Source organism: Syngnathus floridae, chromosome 19, assembly GCF_059516105.1.
Source record: "Syngnathus floridae isolate MCC-2025c chromosome 19, RoL_Sflo_1.0, whole genome shotgun sequence".
Taxonomy (NCBI): domain Eukaryota; kingdom Metazoa; phylum Chordata; class Actinopteri; order Syngnathiformes; family Syngnathidae; genus Syngnathus; species Syngnathus floridae.
This window is the reverse complement of record NC_142431.1, coordinates 3,595,996-3,610,492: the sequence shown is the minus strand read 5'-3', so window position 1 is coordinate 3,610,492 and position 14,497 is coordinate 3,595,996. Positions and strand designations below refer to the sequence as shown.

The window sequence follows — 14,497 nt, the reverse complement described above, 5'->3', positions numbered from 1 at the left end:
TTTACATTAAATGAAAACAAGTTTTTTTTTTATCCGACTATCTTCACTTATTTTTCCATTTAGCTAAGGTAAACTTGGTTTCTCCCAAACTAACTGCCTAAAACAATTAGGATGTGTAGTAAAAAGCATACATGATGTCACATAGTGTGTATATTTTATTATAGCATACTCTTACAAAATACAGTGACAATGGTTTCTTGCTTTTCACGAACCTCAGAGCTTTATTTAATTCCAACGATAAATCCAGATATTTATCATAATCATTTGGAGACAAACCGAGCAAAAAAGGTTCACCCTAATTTAGACCACTCAGCCAGGCTGCCAGTGACAACATACCACACTGTGGCATTTTAGTGCTATGCAATACAGTATATGAAAACTCAATTAAATACAGCAAAATCATAAGATAGCAGCTAAAATGTTGAGCTTAAAATCAATAGTCAACCATTAGTAATTTAGTAGTGTCTTTAACCCACTTTTGAAATAAAATTAAAACCCGACATTTGTCTATACTATACACTTCACAATGATAACCCTAACTTGTCCTTTTTCTCAACCAATAACAAAAACAAGGCTACAAAATATAAAATTGCATCTTCCTGTATATTTGTGGCTGCAGCCAAATCACTGCTGCTTGGCAATTAGATCACATCTGTGGGCTTCTTTCGCTACATTTAGTTCAAGACCATCAATCCTAAACCATCTTTTTTTTTTCCAAAAGCGATGATTAAAAAAGATGAATAAATAAAATCATAAATACATCACGCCTCCTCAAGAAAAAAAAAAGCTGTTAAACTGTTATTGGGGTTATTTTGAGCAATAAAGGTTTTTTCTTTCAAATTGAAATTAACTTTTTTATGTATGTGCATATGGGCACGTCTGTGATATGTCTGCAGGCTACTTGTACGGATCCACTATGCAAATATTTTTTTTTTGCATCATCTCACCTACCCCACCAACAACAGAAGATCCTGCAACTTGGGTGATATTGTGTAGACAAAAAGTGTTGATCCAAATAACAGCAGATACGCAGCAAATACGGTCCTGCATATGGTTGACAATTAAAGTGCACAGTGAAAGAAAGCCGCCTGCATCTTCTCACACACACACGCGCACGCACACACACACACACACAGACACACTACTGTGGGTTCCAGGTTGTCAGTGCTGTCATCTCAATGCATGACAGTCTAGTCCAGCAGCTGGCAGAGTAAACCAACGAGTTGAAATGTATGGTAAGCTAGACTGTAAAAAAAAAAAAAAAAATGATAATGACAGCTGCAAACAAGATGGAAGCAGTAGGAACCCTGTAAAAAGTTATGTAAAATGATGGGGGGAACTTTTTCTGTGGTTACGACGAAGGTTAAATTGGTTAGAGGGGAGGGGGGGGACATTAGCTTAGAACTCCTCCTGGTCTCCTTGTGCCCCTTCGTCAACATCTTCATCATCTGGTGGCGCAAATCCCTCCTGTAAAATCAAATGGCAGACGTCTCAGTTGTAGATTGAGACAGGAAGTGCTTCTGCGTAGATGCGTTTTACCTCTGTAGCATATAGTATATCCATGATTTTGTTGAGAACCGGATTGGTTTCACTGTCTCCATCTTGGCAGATCAATTCAATGTCTCTTAGCTTGCTAAAGTAAAAGTCCCTCTCCTTCTCTAGTCCGTCCAAAGTCAGCTTCATATCTAGTAGCTGCGTGGACAGGAGATGATGCAAACAAAGAGACATAAAAATAGAAGTTCGATCATAACAAAACCGAAGCCGTGTCATTAAAACATCTCGTTGCTACCTGCTGGTTCAGCTCCAAGAGCTCCGAGTCTCCTCCATTGCGGGTCACGGCGGGGTTCCTGCGGGCTGGTGGTGCATTGATCTGCCTCTGCGGGGGAGGCACAGTCTTGGGTGCAGTGGGAGATGTTCTGATGGGGCCTTGAAAGACACAAACACGTACTTGAGTATTTCTGCATTGAGCAGGAATCAATCGACTATGGATATGCAGTGGTTTGAGCACCCTGGAACGTACTAGACTTCGTTTTAGAGATCTTAAGAAATATGAAATCACATTTTTCCATTTTATATTGAATACAACTGACGTTATGATGTCGTCCTGTGACAAATGTTCCAGTTTCTCACATGGCCCCATTACAAAATTAAGTGCCCTCCCCTGGTGGACTCTTATTTTTTTTTTCTCGCTTTATCTAAACGTGTCATGACATTATTACACTTCAATGTTTTCATCCCTCCATTTTTGCCAGCTAGCTCAAGGAACAGTCTCCATGCTGTTTTATGTGTTAAATATCGAGACGTTTATAGCGTCTCATCACACAACTGCAAATATTAGAACAGAGCAATCCAGGTTTAGTGTAAAAAACGTGAGGGAAAATGTCGAGGGAGCTTGGAAACACACCAACACGCATGCCACAATGAAAAATGGGTGTTACCTGAGCGAGCAGGTCTTTTGGGTTTGTGGACAATGGGGTCACCTGTGTTAGAGGTGGGGGTGTGGTTGCATCGAGAGGAAGAGACGTGAAATCTTTTCTCACACACACAAGTGATTGTATCCTGCACACACACACACATACACACACTCCCACAAACAAGCATGTCGTGCACTCTACCTGTATTGGGCGGCGGCGGCGTTCCCTCCAGGCCCTGCCGTAACAGTAGAGGGTCGTATTCTTTGCCGTCGTAGTTGGCATCAAAAAACTTCTTAAACCACTGAAGGAACTCAAAGTTGTCCTGGAATTTGCCTTTCACCAGCCTCTCAACGGGAATTATCTGAGGAAAAAGACACGGGTTTGATTACGAGCAGCTCTGGCAGATAAAACGAGACATTTGACGTCCAGTAAAAATTGAATTCTTGGGCAGAAATTAGACATATTTGTTTTCTCTTACCTTATCTACAGACATCCTCTTAAATGAAGCCTGTAAGACCTTGAAATTGTGGATGTATTCATGCTCCAGTTTGGCATTGAATTTGACTTTTTTCAACAAAATGCACCCTGGAAACAGCATGTCCATGAACTGACAGTATGCCACACCTAAAAAAAAAAAAAAAACATCATAGTGTCAACATCATATATCGTGCATGTGCACACCTGTGCGGGTTTACCTGAGCCGAGTTGCTCGATCTTAGTGTAGGTGAGTTGTAAAGAGTCGTTGACCCACGCTAGCATGTCATGACGACTCAGGTTCTCTATGGTCATAGAGGTCGAGTAGACATTCACCGCCATCCTCCTGCTTTGAAAAAAGATTTAAATTCAGAAAGGAGGTTAACGACTTCGAAATCTACTCATATCGCTCACCTTCAGTGGGCGTGCCTTGGCGTAAACTGCTTCGACGCAGGTTGGTCTGGACCACTTTCAAACAAGACCCTGGGTACATCAAATAAGAAACAAGAAGACTCCATCACGAAAGAGTTTGGTCTAATCCTCATTTATCGGTTTAAGCAAAGCTAGTTAACTAAGTCAGCTGAGATAAAGGGGTGGAAAAAAAAATTCCGAACAACACCAAAGCATTTCCAGTGCTCCCAAATAACACCACACAGGATGTTGTGCTGAATAATCATTTCCTGACAGGAGAGATTCACGGAGGTAACTGTCCACTCAGCACACACCAGCTTGTAACATCTGATTACACCACAGACTGACAGTTTTGAAAATGGTTATATGCAGTCAATCCAAAAACAAAGCATTCCTTCATAAGTCAAACATAATATTATCATGCTGGCGACACAGAGGAAATGTCTCCTGTCTGACAGGAATACCATGCAGGTGTTCACTTGAATAAATAAGTGCTGCACCTAAAATAGACACCTTTTTTTTTACCCTCTCAGGAAAAATAAATAAGCGTTTAATTTGTTCCATGACCAAGCACTCATATCTCAAGTATCTACTGAAATAATGGAAATGCTATTATTCCATTCCAACGCCCCGAAAATCAACAAAAAATGTTTTTAACATGCTGTTCAAGAAGAAAATAGCACTATACAGTATTGTACTGCATAGAAGCATAACGTTTGTCCGTTATGATAATTCAATGGGCATTGTGCGGCTTCTGCTGTACAAGCCTTGGCCACAAGAGGGCAGTATAAAACAAAGGTGTGGTGCTGCATTGCTCAAATAGAATTTGTAGAGATGATTAAAGAGAATGTGGTTTTGATTTGATACAAAATGTACATTTTCTTCATATTATGTTTAGTTTTACAGAAACGTTCGACTTAAAGAGCTTGAAGCTTCCTTTTTGTTCACTATCTACCAAACTTTCACTATTATTTTGCTTTCGCCATAGCCAACTCAAATTTTAACTCACAACCAAAGAGAAAAAAATTGGAAAAATGTGTAAAGTTAACTGTTCTACAACTACTATACTTCGTGTGTCACAATAAACGTCTAACAGCAAAGCAGACTGTGATTTACAGATAGTGAATCCTTTCATGCACATACGTTTGAATCGTATGGACAAATCCCCAAGTTGTCAAAATAATGTGTGAATTACATTGTGATAAAAAAAAACGTTTAACTCGTGAACAATCTGAACATACAATATTGTCAAATTAGTATTTAAGCACAACAGCAGAATGTGTGTAAAGCACACGGGACGCAATAAAAACGGAGTGAAGTCATTAATAATGAATGTAAACAGTGTCTAACATGCGTGGAAGCAATGGACGTGTTTTGGATAGTTGACATTACAAGCGCGCTAGTGCTAGCGCCTTGCTAACTTATGCTAACGTCGGCTCAGCAACTAAATAGGCGAATTTAGAAGGTAGTCGTAGCAAGTCGAAATGTCGCTTAAGCGACAGGTTAAAATGTAAATATACAAACGATTTATGTCAATGCGGACTTGTTCTGTCTGAAGTTAACGTTACCCCCTCTGGAGGCCTGGACGAAAACACACATTACTAAAGAAAGGACTATCACCCCGTGTGGCGTTGCCGCAATTACCACCGATAATAGAGATTAGCGACAGCAGTCTAAATATCTCACTAAACACGTAATTGAGGACATTTTGTTTAAGAAAAGGGAAGTATGACTTACAAAGTCCACCTGACTGCTGGTCAATGAGATGGTGGTCTTTCTCCGTTGCTATAAACCGAGACCGCTTGCTGCGCGGAGTTGTTAATCTGGTGGCTACAGCGCATGCGCAGATCAGTTGCACAATTTTTCTGTTAGATTTGGTGAAACTAGAGTGCGTCACGGCGCCATGTTGGATCCCACGCAGGCCCGCTTTTGGTTATTGGTTACAGCACCTACGTCTAAATGTTTCTTTTTTTTTGTCAGCGTAAAATTTATACATTATGTATTTCTGCCCTGTTGAGGCTTTTTACATGTTTTACTTAAAAAAAAAAAAGTCGCCTTAATTTAATTGACGTGCGTTTTTCGTTTTAGGTCAAGCTTTTAAGTAACTACTGTTAAAGCACCACGTTTCGGTGACGATGACGTTTATTAGAGGATTATAACGTAATCCTCTGGGATAAGAAAGATACAATAAAATGCGAATTTGACAGTCTGGATGGACTCTGATCCCAGTAATTCTACTGAAATAACCGCAATTGTGTTTTGCACCATATATGCAGATGAATCACTGTGCTGAAAAGTATTTTAAAAAACAGAGACATTAGGATACGTTTTTTATTTTATTGTTTTACCAATACTTTGTGGTAAGAAACAAGCAGCCACGGTACATATTGAACGGGTTAACTTTCCAATAAAACAATCAATTCACAAACGTGACAATGCACAACGTCACTGACCATTTACAGTGCCTTCAAAACAACAATCTTCCACAATTAAATTAACACTCTTTATACCATTGTAAAAAGAATCATTTTAAAAAAAGCACCAGATGTGAACCTGTGGCCCTCCATATCTGTCTATGTGGTTCTTTTCATGCATGGTGTGTGCAGGAATAGGGGTGACACATTGGCACATTTATTCTTTTAACTAAATGAAAACATCCTAAATGTAGAGTATACAGAGGGAAAAAAAACGTCATGAATAAACAACACTGCTGGAAATGACTGACACTTCATGAAGTGAGAGGATCTGTGCTTTAGTAGCATGTGTAGCTCAATCTTCCTGCCCTGTGGAGGCTCTTCTTAAGTGATCATTTCTTGCATCATTCCAGATATGCACAATTATCATTTCGGAACTACACTGGGATATTTGTTAGTTGTGTGTTTCCCACTAAGAGACGGTGTTGCGGCAAAAAATCACACAGTATTGAACAGTTGGATGTCATCACCACACAACACAGTCCATCCATTGGAAACAAAAACAGGAACAGTTGAGGAATTAAGTACAGTAGGTGGTTTTATAATTAACAGAATTCTTCACCCACCTTCCATGACTACAGTGTACGCTGTGTGTTTTTTTTTTATATAGAATCCAGTTGTACTAGTTTGAGATATTTCAAATCAACGTCATTTCAAGCCATTTAAAAAAAAAAAAAGCTTTCCGTCTTTTGACAAGCACCTTAATGACTAATCGGTTAGTTGTGATCTGTTTAAATTTGGAAAACATTCACACGTAGCTCATTACTGCGGTGTATTTTATAATTTCAGAATGAGGACTCCAACTAATTTGTAAAAATTGCTTCAGCAAACTGATCACATGGGTGACTCCTGGCCAATCAATGAGAAGAATTCCCTTTTAACACGAAAGCATTTCGTAAAATCAGTGCAGTTTTCTTAGTAGTTCAGAAATATACAAAAACAAGGAGGCTTGGACGGTTGATTTCCTCTGATCAGAGTTTACCAGATTCCACTGGAGCGACCACCTGGAGGGGCTAGGATCCGAGCAGAAGACCTCTTGGGGATGTGGTCATCCACCTGGGACCCTGTGGAAGAACTAGCCGTTAACTTGTTTTCATTCAATTCAAGTCGAAGGACAATCTTCTATCTTCTGGATATAGCCGCTAGGAAGAAAAGAAATGTAGGATGTTCTCCAACGTTACATTCAATGTTATCTCATGCAGTTATTATCATGCCAAACGCGGGATTAGATAAATAGATGCCGCTTTTTAATCCCACAAGGAAATTTAACTGTGGCTTTAGTATTTTGATGCAGCATTTTTCTTTTTTTACATACCCGAGAGGCTAAAAGAGCTCTCATGGAGGTCTCGAACCCCCTGTTGCACCCTCACCACGCTTTTATTAGCGGCGTCTCCATCAATGGGGCTCAAGCCAAGATCCTTCTTCATAGCGTTGGCAACTTTGACTACATCGCCAGAGTAGGGATCCCGGTCAACCCCTTTATATGCCTGGACCTATCCATGGGGGCAGAATAGATTTACATTTCGAAAGTAGTCTCACATAATGTGTATGCATATGTCCGCACTTTTTCTCTCTGCACCATCTTCTTGTACAGGAAGTCAGGGAAGGTCCGCTGCGGGTAGAATTTCCCGGAGCCCTCAGCGCACATGAACGTGGCGTTCTCACACACCAAACGTCCTCGGCTGATGGTGACCAGGGGAACGCCATGGCAGCGCATGCCCTCGTACAAGTTGAAGTCCCCTCCTTGCACTTGAGTGCCAACTGAGATTGTCCTGCACAAAAAAGGAGTGACAGATTTTTACGACAACACAATTCAACCATCCGGTGTTAACTCACCTCGTTGCGTCTGGATCCCACACCACCACATCAGCATCTGCTCCGGGGATGATGCGACCCTTGCGTGGATACAAGTTGTAAATCTTGGCAGCGTTGGCGCTCGTCACAGCCACAAAACGATTCTCGTCCATCTTTCCTGTAACCTAATGAAGAGCAGTGATATGTGGGTGTGAATTATTCACAGTGTGGGGGTTGGCATGTGGAACAAATATGAACAGCGGCTATTGTATGTGCGTGGAAGGAGACGTACCACCCCCCGCTCCCAGATGACGCTCATCCTGTCCTGGACTCCAGGCACTCCATGAGGAATCTTGGTGAAGTCCTCCTTGCCCAAGGCCCTCTGCTTAGTGCTAAAAGGACGGTGCTCTGATGCCACGACGCTCAGAGTGTCACTGGAAACAGGATGGATCTTCTCAGTTGATGTTTCGTTCACCTAATTGTTTACAAACTCTTCACGCACTTGCCCAGCAGTCCCATGAGGTAGCCGGGGGTGTTGGGGTCGAGGCGGAGAGGAGGAACGATGACGTGGGCGGCGGCGTGAGCCCAGTCCTGGTGGTAATACTGCATGCCGTTTAAGACCGCATGAGCGACTGTGGTCTCTGCGTGGACCACCTTACCTGCAGAAACAAGAAGAGCATTAGTGCCTTCACTCATTTGTGTGTTTGTTTTGGTCAAACTGGAACCAACCCTGCATCTTGGCAGCAGCAATCATATCTCCAGCAGCCATACTGGAAACATTCACCAGGTAGATAGGGCAGTGAGCCTGCAGCCATAAAAAAAATAAAATAAAAATAACTGATTGATTACATCTTTACAGAGATGAGATATGAGTGTCAATTTACCCTATTGGCGATTGTGACAGCTCGGTGTGTAGCCTCTGACTCCAACTGCAAAAAGTAATCATAAGCAAAAAAAAAAAAAAAAAAAAAAAAAAAGGAATTTAGACAAAATAAGGATTTTGGGGAGGAAGGTAATAAAACACACAATCAAAATCTAATCAGATCTGAAAATGTAGAATATACCAGCAGTAAATAGGAAGTTTGTTTTACTGATCTGATCCAGATAGCATATTTGGAAGCCAATCCAAATTTCAATGGATAATCCCACATTTAAACGCTAATACGGCTTTCAAATAACATTACAGGGTTTAGGCTCAACTTTGTTTGGTATTTTGCTCATAAAAAGTCGAGAAAGGAAATTCTTTACCTCCTCTGGACGGCTGACCTCAATACCTTCGGGTCCACTGATACCCAAATCCAGAGCTTCTTTAGCACCCTAGATATACACACCAAATGATCTCATTGAGAAAATTCATACGGTTACCTATTTTCATCAATCGAGAGATGATCATGAAAACTGTGCAAGCCGTGTGTGTTGTGCACCTCTGCCACCAGCTCTCCGTTCTCGGCGTGGACGCGAGCGATGGCTCCGATATCCTTACAGGTCTGCAATGCCTGGTACAGCTCAGAGTCCCTCAGCATCATCATATCCTTGTAGGCCATGAACATCTGGAAGGAGTTCACCCCATGCTCCCTGACCAGAGTCTCCATCTCATTACACACCTGGGACAGAAATTAGTTTGTTAAATGGAGGAGGCAATCGCTGTCTCAGAAAATGTTAAAAGAGATCCTCTAGCCGAAGGCAGAAAAATAACTACAGTGACTCAGAGTATCTGTCTGACGTGCTCAATGAATATGCGTGTTAACCTAGTTTGTGTCGGGTTTCTAATCTAGGTCATTACACATTTAACCCATATATGAAAATAAATGCATGTTGCAGCATTTATTTCGGTTCAGTGAGCTAAAGAGCTCTTTCCTGACAGATGTCACGTACTTTACCTTTGGCCCCCACCAGGTTACGCCGACGTGCAGAGCGTAGTCGCAGCACGCCTTTGCGTCAGCGAGAGCTCGGCAGTTCTCGTAGGCGTCCACTAGAGAGCAGTGTTGCTCAGGCAGGACCAACGCCATCACCATTGTAGTACCACCCATCAGAGCTGCCTGGAAAAGAAAATGAGAAAAAAAAAAAATATAATTAATAATGACTATATAGAAGGAACAGCAGACCTGGGAATTTATTTATTTTCAGGCAAAACGTTTTGTCTGTTGAATAACTATTTGATGCAATAATTAGATGTCCTGTAATAACGTTCAGTAAACAGCAATGCATTGAGAGTTGGCGGTTTCATAAATGGCATGTCCTTATGATTATGTGTTTATATTTTGATCTTCCTAATCCGCAAAACATCAGCTAAAAAATAAAAATGACACATGTGTCAAAGGATTTACAACCAGCTCGATTGAAGCACTCTAGATGTGCACAATGAGGTCGAAAAAAAACGAAGCTGAGAGTGACAAGACGAGGAAACTGGGATGAAATCCACATGAGGTGACTCACCTCTGCTCGCTCAATAGTAAAGGCACTATATTGTAACCATGGCAACAGACACTGCTCTACTATGACATTCATGTTCCTTGACTCCCTCTGTGAAATCACACCAACCCATTCATAATCATCAGTCATATTGGAATAATGTTTTGGCGGTAGGAAAACTAGTCGGAATATTTCCGTGCTTGACCTTTTAAGTCGTTGAGTACGTAGCCTGGTGTACACATCACACCCAAAGAATATGCAAATGATTTTCTCATGTCATGTTACACTAACTGAATACAAATGCGCCCTTTGTTTGAAAAGTGTCTTGAATTTGGTTTAAAAAAAAAAAAAAAGGTTGGTTCGACATGAATCCATTGTTTTAGCCCAAATCCATTAGTAATTTAGAGACCACCATCCCCTACTGTGAGGATAATCTCCTTGGACGATATATAAAGGCGACAAAGAAGGAGACGAAGGAGGTGGAAGGAGCACAGAGGGAACTCAATATGGTCCTTTGATGAAGCGCAAATAAAATGAAATTGATGTTGGAATGGTTCCCACTATGCTGAGGCCAAAACAGGTTGACATACACTTTATCCATGTTCATCTCGCACCAATTACATATCACAGCTCAGGGAAGGACGAGGAGGGGCCTGATGGAGAGAAAATGGCGGCGAAAGGAAGAGAGTGAAACAAACCCAATCCTGATTTTTCCCCCATTAAGCATGGGGTTGGTTGCCATGGCAGCGAGGTCAGTGGGAAGAGATGGTGATAGGAGGGGGGTTGCTGGGGTGAGCAGGCATGTGGAGGATTGGGTATGCCCCCCAAAAAATTCCTCTCACCCAATTTCACTTGGCATTCCATTAGATGTTAAGCCAAACGTTTCACTAAGCTGCAATGCTGCTTTAATCTCCCAAATGCTAAATATTAGAAGACTGCTTCAGTTGTCTCAGTATTGAGTACCTTGGTGCCACTGTAGAAATCATCCTGGATGGCGGCGTTCATAAAAGTCTGCTGCAGATGCACGGAGGTGTCGATTCCCCCGGGCAGCACCAGCTTTCCGGATGCGTCGATCACTTTAGCCCCACCCGGAATCATCAACTCCTTCCCAACCTAAATGCGCATCCAGCATATATTTAAAAAAATCCAAAAAGGAATTCACAACATTTTATTTGTGAGTGCATTTGTCAAGCTTACCTGCTGAATGACACCGTTCTCAATGTAAACATCTGCTTCGTGGGTGAAGTCATCGTTGACCACTTTGCCCCCCTTGATGAGAATTCGCATGGACCCCATGTTGGCAGTCAAACCTGAATGAAAAAGAACAATGCGTTTGAAATAAAAGGAAATTACATTTTGGCCACCAAATTCAGAACGCAATGAAACTTTCAAGTAAGCCCGCAATGATACAAATATAAACGACAATTATATATTGAGTCTATTCAAAATGGTTTGTGCACGAATATGTAACTGCAACCACAGCAAAAAGAATTCAATGTTCCCGTAGGACTTTCCTTTCAGAATCATGCATCTAATTAACCTAATTGCTGTCATTTTTTTTCTCATTATGCGCTATGAGAACTTAAAATATGAAACATGGTGCACGCAAAGCACGTCCCACGATCATCCATAGAAAAGTGTGTGTGTATTCTTGCACGGATTCAATGAGTTTACAAGAAGGACACAATTGAGTTCTAGTCACACGGAATCATGTCAAAGAGATGGATGAGAACAGAGGGGGAAGCAGAGCAGAGGGGGCAGGGGGTTGTATGGTGGGGGAGAATCCAAACAGTGAACAGTAAAATGAGGACCCCCCCAAAAAAGCAAATCAGGTGGACCCTAAAATTCTGATGCAGTTTTGGCACAGGCCAAACGAAAACCTTCAATTGGTACCATTGTAGCTTCTGCTGGGCTTGATGACAGTCATGGGAATATTTTTTGGGGGGGAGGGGAGGAGGTTATGGAAAGTAGTGTCGCTCAGGCTTGGCAAGGAGAATAAAAGGGTGGTTTCCCAGGAGATGGGAACCGGGTTGCCTTCAGTGGAAACAAGGTTCGAACACACACTTTTGCATAAAAGCTTCATGGAATGTCACATTTGTGCGTCCCGAGACTTTTGTCGATATAATGTATTTTCAATACCATCGACGAAACATAACTGCACTCGGGTTAGACATTGGAAAAGTTAGTCACGCTTGAAGAATTTGAGGATCAAATGCATATGTAATTTGGACAGAGGGCACAGACGTGCACAAGGCAGAATTTCTCACTCACCCTCACACCAGCTGCCCCTTTAGTTCACATGCATGCTTGTACACATGACAAATAAATCCATTTAACACAACACGTGCACATCCAAAATCCACCTTAAATAAAATTGGGAACAAATTGAAATGGAATAAAATAATGTCACATGTCCACTAATTCAGCACCTGTCAAGTATCAGTTTAATGTAGCCTCGGAATAAGCTCACATAATATGAACAGTATCTAAAAATGTAATCACGTAATATATTCAAATTAAATACACACAAGTGTAGTCGCCCTCTCAGCTACTCGTAAAGTGTGTGTGTGGTAAGTGAGAACGTGGCAGACAGCTGCTGACTTCTGATCTAGGGTTTAATCACTGCTGCAGTGACAAGGCATGTCTTTGTTATTTCGTACACGTGTTGAAGCAATGTGTGTGCTATATAAAAAGCCACAACATCAGACAATAGGACCACCGATCGGTGATAAGAATAGACTTGCAGAGATTGAGGTTAAAAGAAGAAGCTGCTGGAAGGTTGATGGACAAATCAAAGTATTAGTAAAGCACAGAAACAAAATAATACATCATGACAACAAAATGGGGCACCAATGAGGATTAGGCTCATTGCTCTTTACCCAGATGTTAGTCTACATTTTTAGGAGAGAGGATTTTTGGGGGGAATGTCACTGCATCTGTGGATATCTAGTGGAACATTGAAAAATAAAATGCCGCTTCATGCATAGCATCTCAATGCAAAAAAAAAGACATCAAAATGTTTGCTGAGTCATGTTATCTCGAATACAGATAGTAGTACAACCCTAAGACATCAAGAGGATTAATGGAATAAGAAATGACAGAAGGTGGATTAAGAGTGTGTAGAACTGATACAGTGCTAACAAAATGTGGATTTGTAACATTATCATAATGGACGTGCCTGGCCTTTTTAGAAATATACTGCAACGTGTCCCAATATATTTGCCCATTTTACGAATATCGTGCAGGCCCATTTTTCCCCCCCAATGACATTATGCCGTATTTATACTGATAGATTAGAATCACTATCATAGACACCAATGCTCATCCAAATCAAAGGAAAATCTTCAACACACCTTTCCTGTTGAACATGCATGACAAATCTAAATGCTGGTTCAACTCCATGACGCTTCATCCTCACAATATTTGATGAGAACGAGAATAAGCCGTGAACGACTAAGACTCTTACATAATGGGTAAGGCAGGTTTTATTATTGCGGTGATGGCACGCTAGTACGCACATACACAGTCGTCGAGAGGCATTTTGTTAACACGTTATTAAACATTAATAACCATTTCATGACACATTCCGATGGGGAAAAAAACACGTGAAAATAAAAAATACCATACACCTCATGACGTTATCGATTACGTTTTTTTTTACGTACAGCATCTTTAGGGCATAATTTTAGATGGTCCATAACGGTAAATTAGCTTTACAATATAACGTACGAATAATCAATACGACAAGTGGTTTTTAATGACTTCAGTTTAACGACAATGATATGGTATCCGAGCAAGCATTGTAGAGTTATTTATTGTGATTTGTACGGCGCTTTACCGGTTATTTCTTCGCTTTTTTCCTTGGTCCCACTCTCCTGGGTGATTGCTTGCGGTGTGTGCAAGGACAGCTGGCACAGTGCACAGATGCTGCCTTCAGACAGCCAAGCAGCAGCCAATGAGAAGCTTTTAAATCCACTATTAAGGGAAACAATTGACCAATGAGGAACGAGACATGTCAGTCGACAGGGGCGTGTCTCTTGCGTCCAGTAGGTGGTGCGTTCAAAAATCGTCGGAATAGGGTAATTTCAATTCGTTACGTCATTATTCCAGCTCAGAAACCATTAGCACTTTTCAATAATAATAACATAATAATAAAGCAAAGGCAGATCATTTTATAGAGGTTTACATTCCAATATAGCGTTTTTCCTTAAAAATGCATTGATTTAATGCTGTATTTATATGAAAGACGATAAAAGGAGTTTCACCAAATCAAAAAAATAAAAGTTATAATCAGAATATGTGGTTGTACATACATACCAGCATCTGTTAGACATGTACATATGTCCAGTTCCTCAAAACATCTACAAGAGGGCAGCCATTATGAGGAATGATACCTTGAAATAAGGCCGGTTATAGGCCGGATACGATCCTGGTGTTGGTACTTGCTGATCTCTAGTATGTAAAAGCACAAGACAGACTCAATTTATTCAAGTAATAATAATAATAATAATAATTCAT

General features: G+C 41.0%; 2 protein-coding genes across 3 annotated transcripts; both read right to left on the bottom strand.

Moving 5' to 3' along the window:
• Nucleotides 1-137: 137 nt before the first annotated feature.
• LOC148381696 (microtubule-associated protein RP/EB family member 3-like) lies at nucleotides 138-5,335 on the bottom strand. Of its 2 annotated transcripts, none has more exons than XM_088361062.1 (8): nucleotides 5,037-5,335; nucleotides 3,303-3,371; nucleotides 3,110-3,234; nucleotides 2,893-3,038; nucleotides 2,616-2,775; nucleotides 1,790-1,926; nucleotides 1,540-1,692; nucleotides 138-1,467 (listed from the first exon to the last, which is right to left on the bottom strand). In XM_088361062.1, exons 3-8 carry the CDS (start codon nucleotides 3,228-3,230, stop codon nucleotides 1,399-1,401), a joined length of 786 nt encoding a protein of 261 aa, XP_088217188.1. In that variant the 5' UTR covers nucleotides 3,231-3,234; nucleotides 3,303-3,371; nucleotides 5,037-5,335; the 3' UTR covers nucleotides 138-1,398. The 2 variants fall into 2 exon arrangements, with proteins under 2 accessions (XP_088217188.1, XP_088217187.1); XM_088361061.1 differs by having other exon boundaries at nucleotides 3,110-3,237; nucleotides 5,037-5,334.
• A 287-nt stretch (nucleotides 5,336-5,622) lies between these two features.
• Nucleotides 5,623-14,472, bottom strand: LOC148381695 (dihydropyrimidinase-related protein 5-like). The gene is made up of 15 exons (XM_088361055.1): nucleotides 14,297-14,472; nucleotides 13,818-13,954; nucleotides 11,177-11,289; nucleotides 10,943-11,092; nucleotides 9,448-9,606; nucleotides 8,992-9,171; nucleotides 8,816-8,884; nucleotides 8,452-8,496; nucleotides 8,297-8,372; nucleotides 8,070-8,226; nucleotides 7,860-8,001; nucleotides 7,610-7,752; nucleotides 7,338-7,545; nucleotides 7,089-7,266; nucleotides 5,623-6,837 (listed from the first exon to the last, which is right to left on the bottom strand). Exons 1-15 carry the CDS (start codon nucleotides 14,317-14,319, stop codon nucleotides 6,752-6,754), a joined length of 1,866 nt encoding a protein of 621 aa, XP_088217181.1. The 5' UTR covers nucleotides 14,320-14,472; the 3' UTR covers nucleotides 5,623-6,751.
• Nucleotides 14,473-14,497: the final 25 nt, after the last annotated feature.

Coding starts and splice junctions, on each gene's coding strand:
- LOC148381695 (XM_088361055.1), bottom strand. CDS start 14,319: ATGTACATGTCTAACAGATGCTG. Junction 11,290..13,817: donor AAAAAGCGAAGAAATAACCG/GTAAAGCGCCGT, acceptor TTTTTCATTCAG/GTTTGACTGCCAACATGGGG. Junction 9,172..9,447: donor TAACCTGGTGGGGGCCAAAG/GTAAAGTACGTG, acceptor TTTCTGTCCCAG/GTGTGTAATGAGATGGAGAC.
- LOC148381696 (XM_088361062.1), bottom strand. CDS start 3,230: ATGGCGGTGAATGTCTACTCGACCTCTATGACCATAGAGAACCTGAGT. Junction 2,776..2,892: donor AGAGGATGTCTGTAGATAAG/GTAAGAGAAAAC, acceptor CTTTTTCCTCAG/ATAATTCCCGTTGAGAGGCT. Junction 1,927..2,615: donor GCCGCCGCCGCCCAATACAG/GTAGAGTGCACG, acceptor GTGTCTTTCAAG/GCCCCATCAGAACATCTCCC.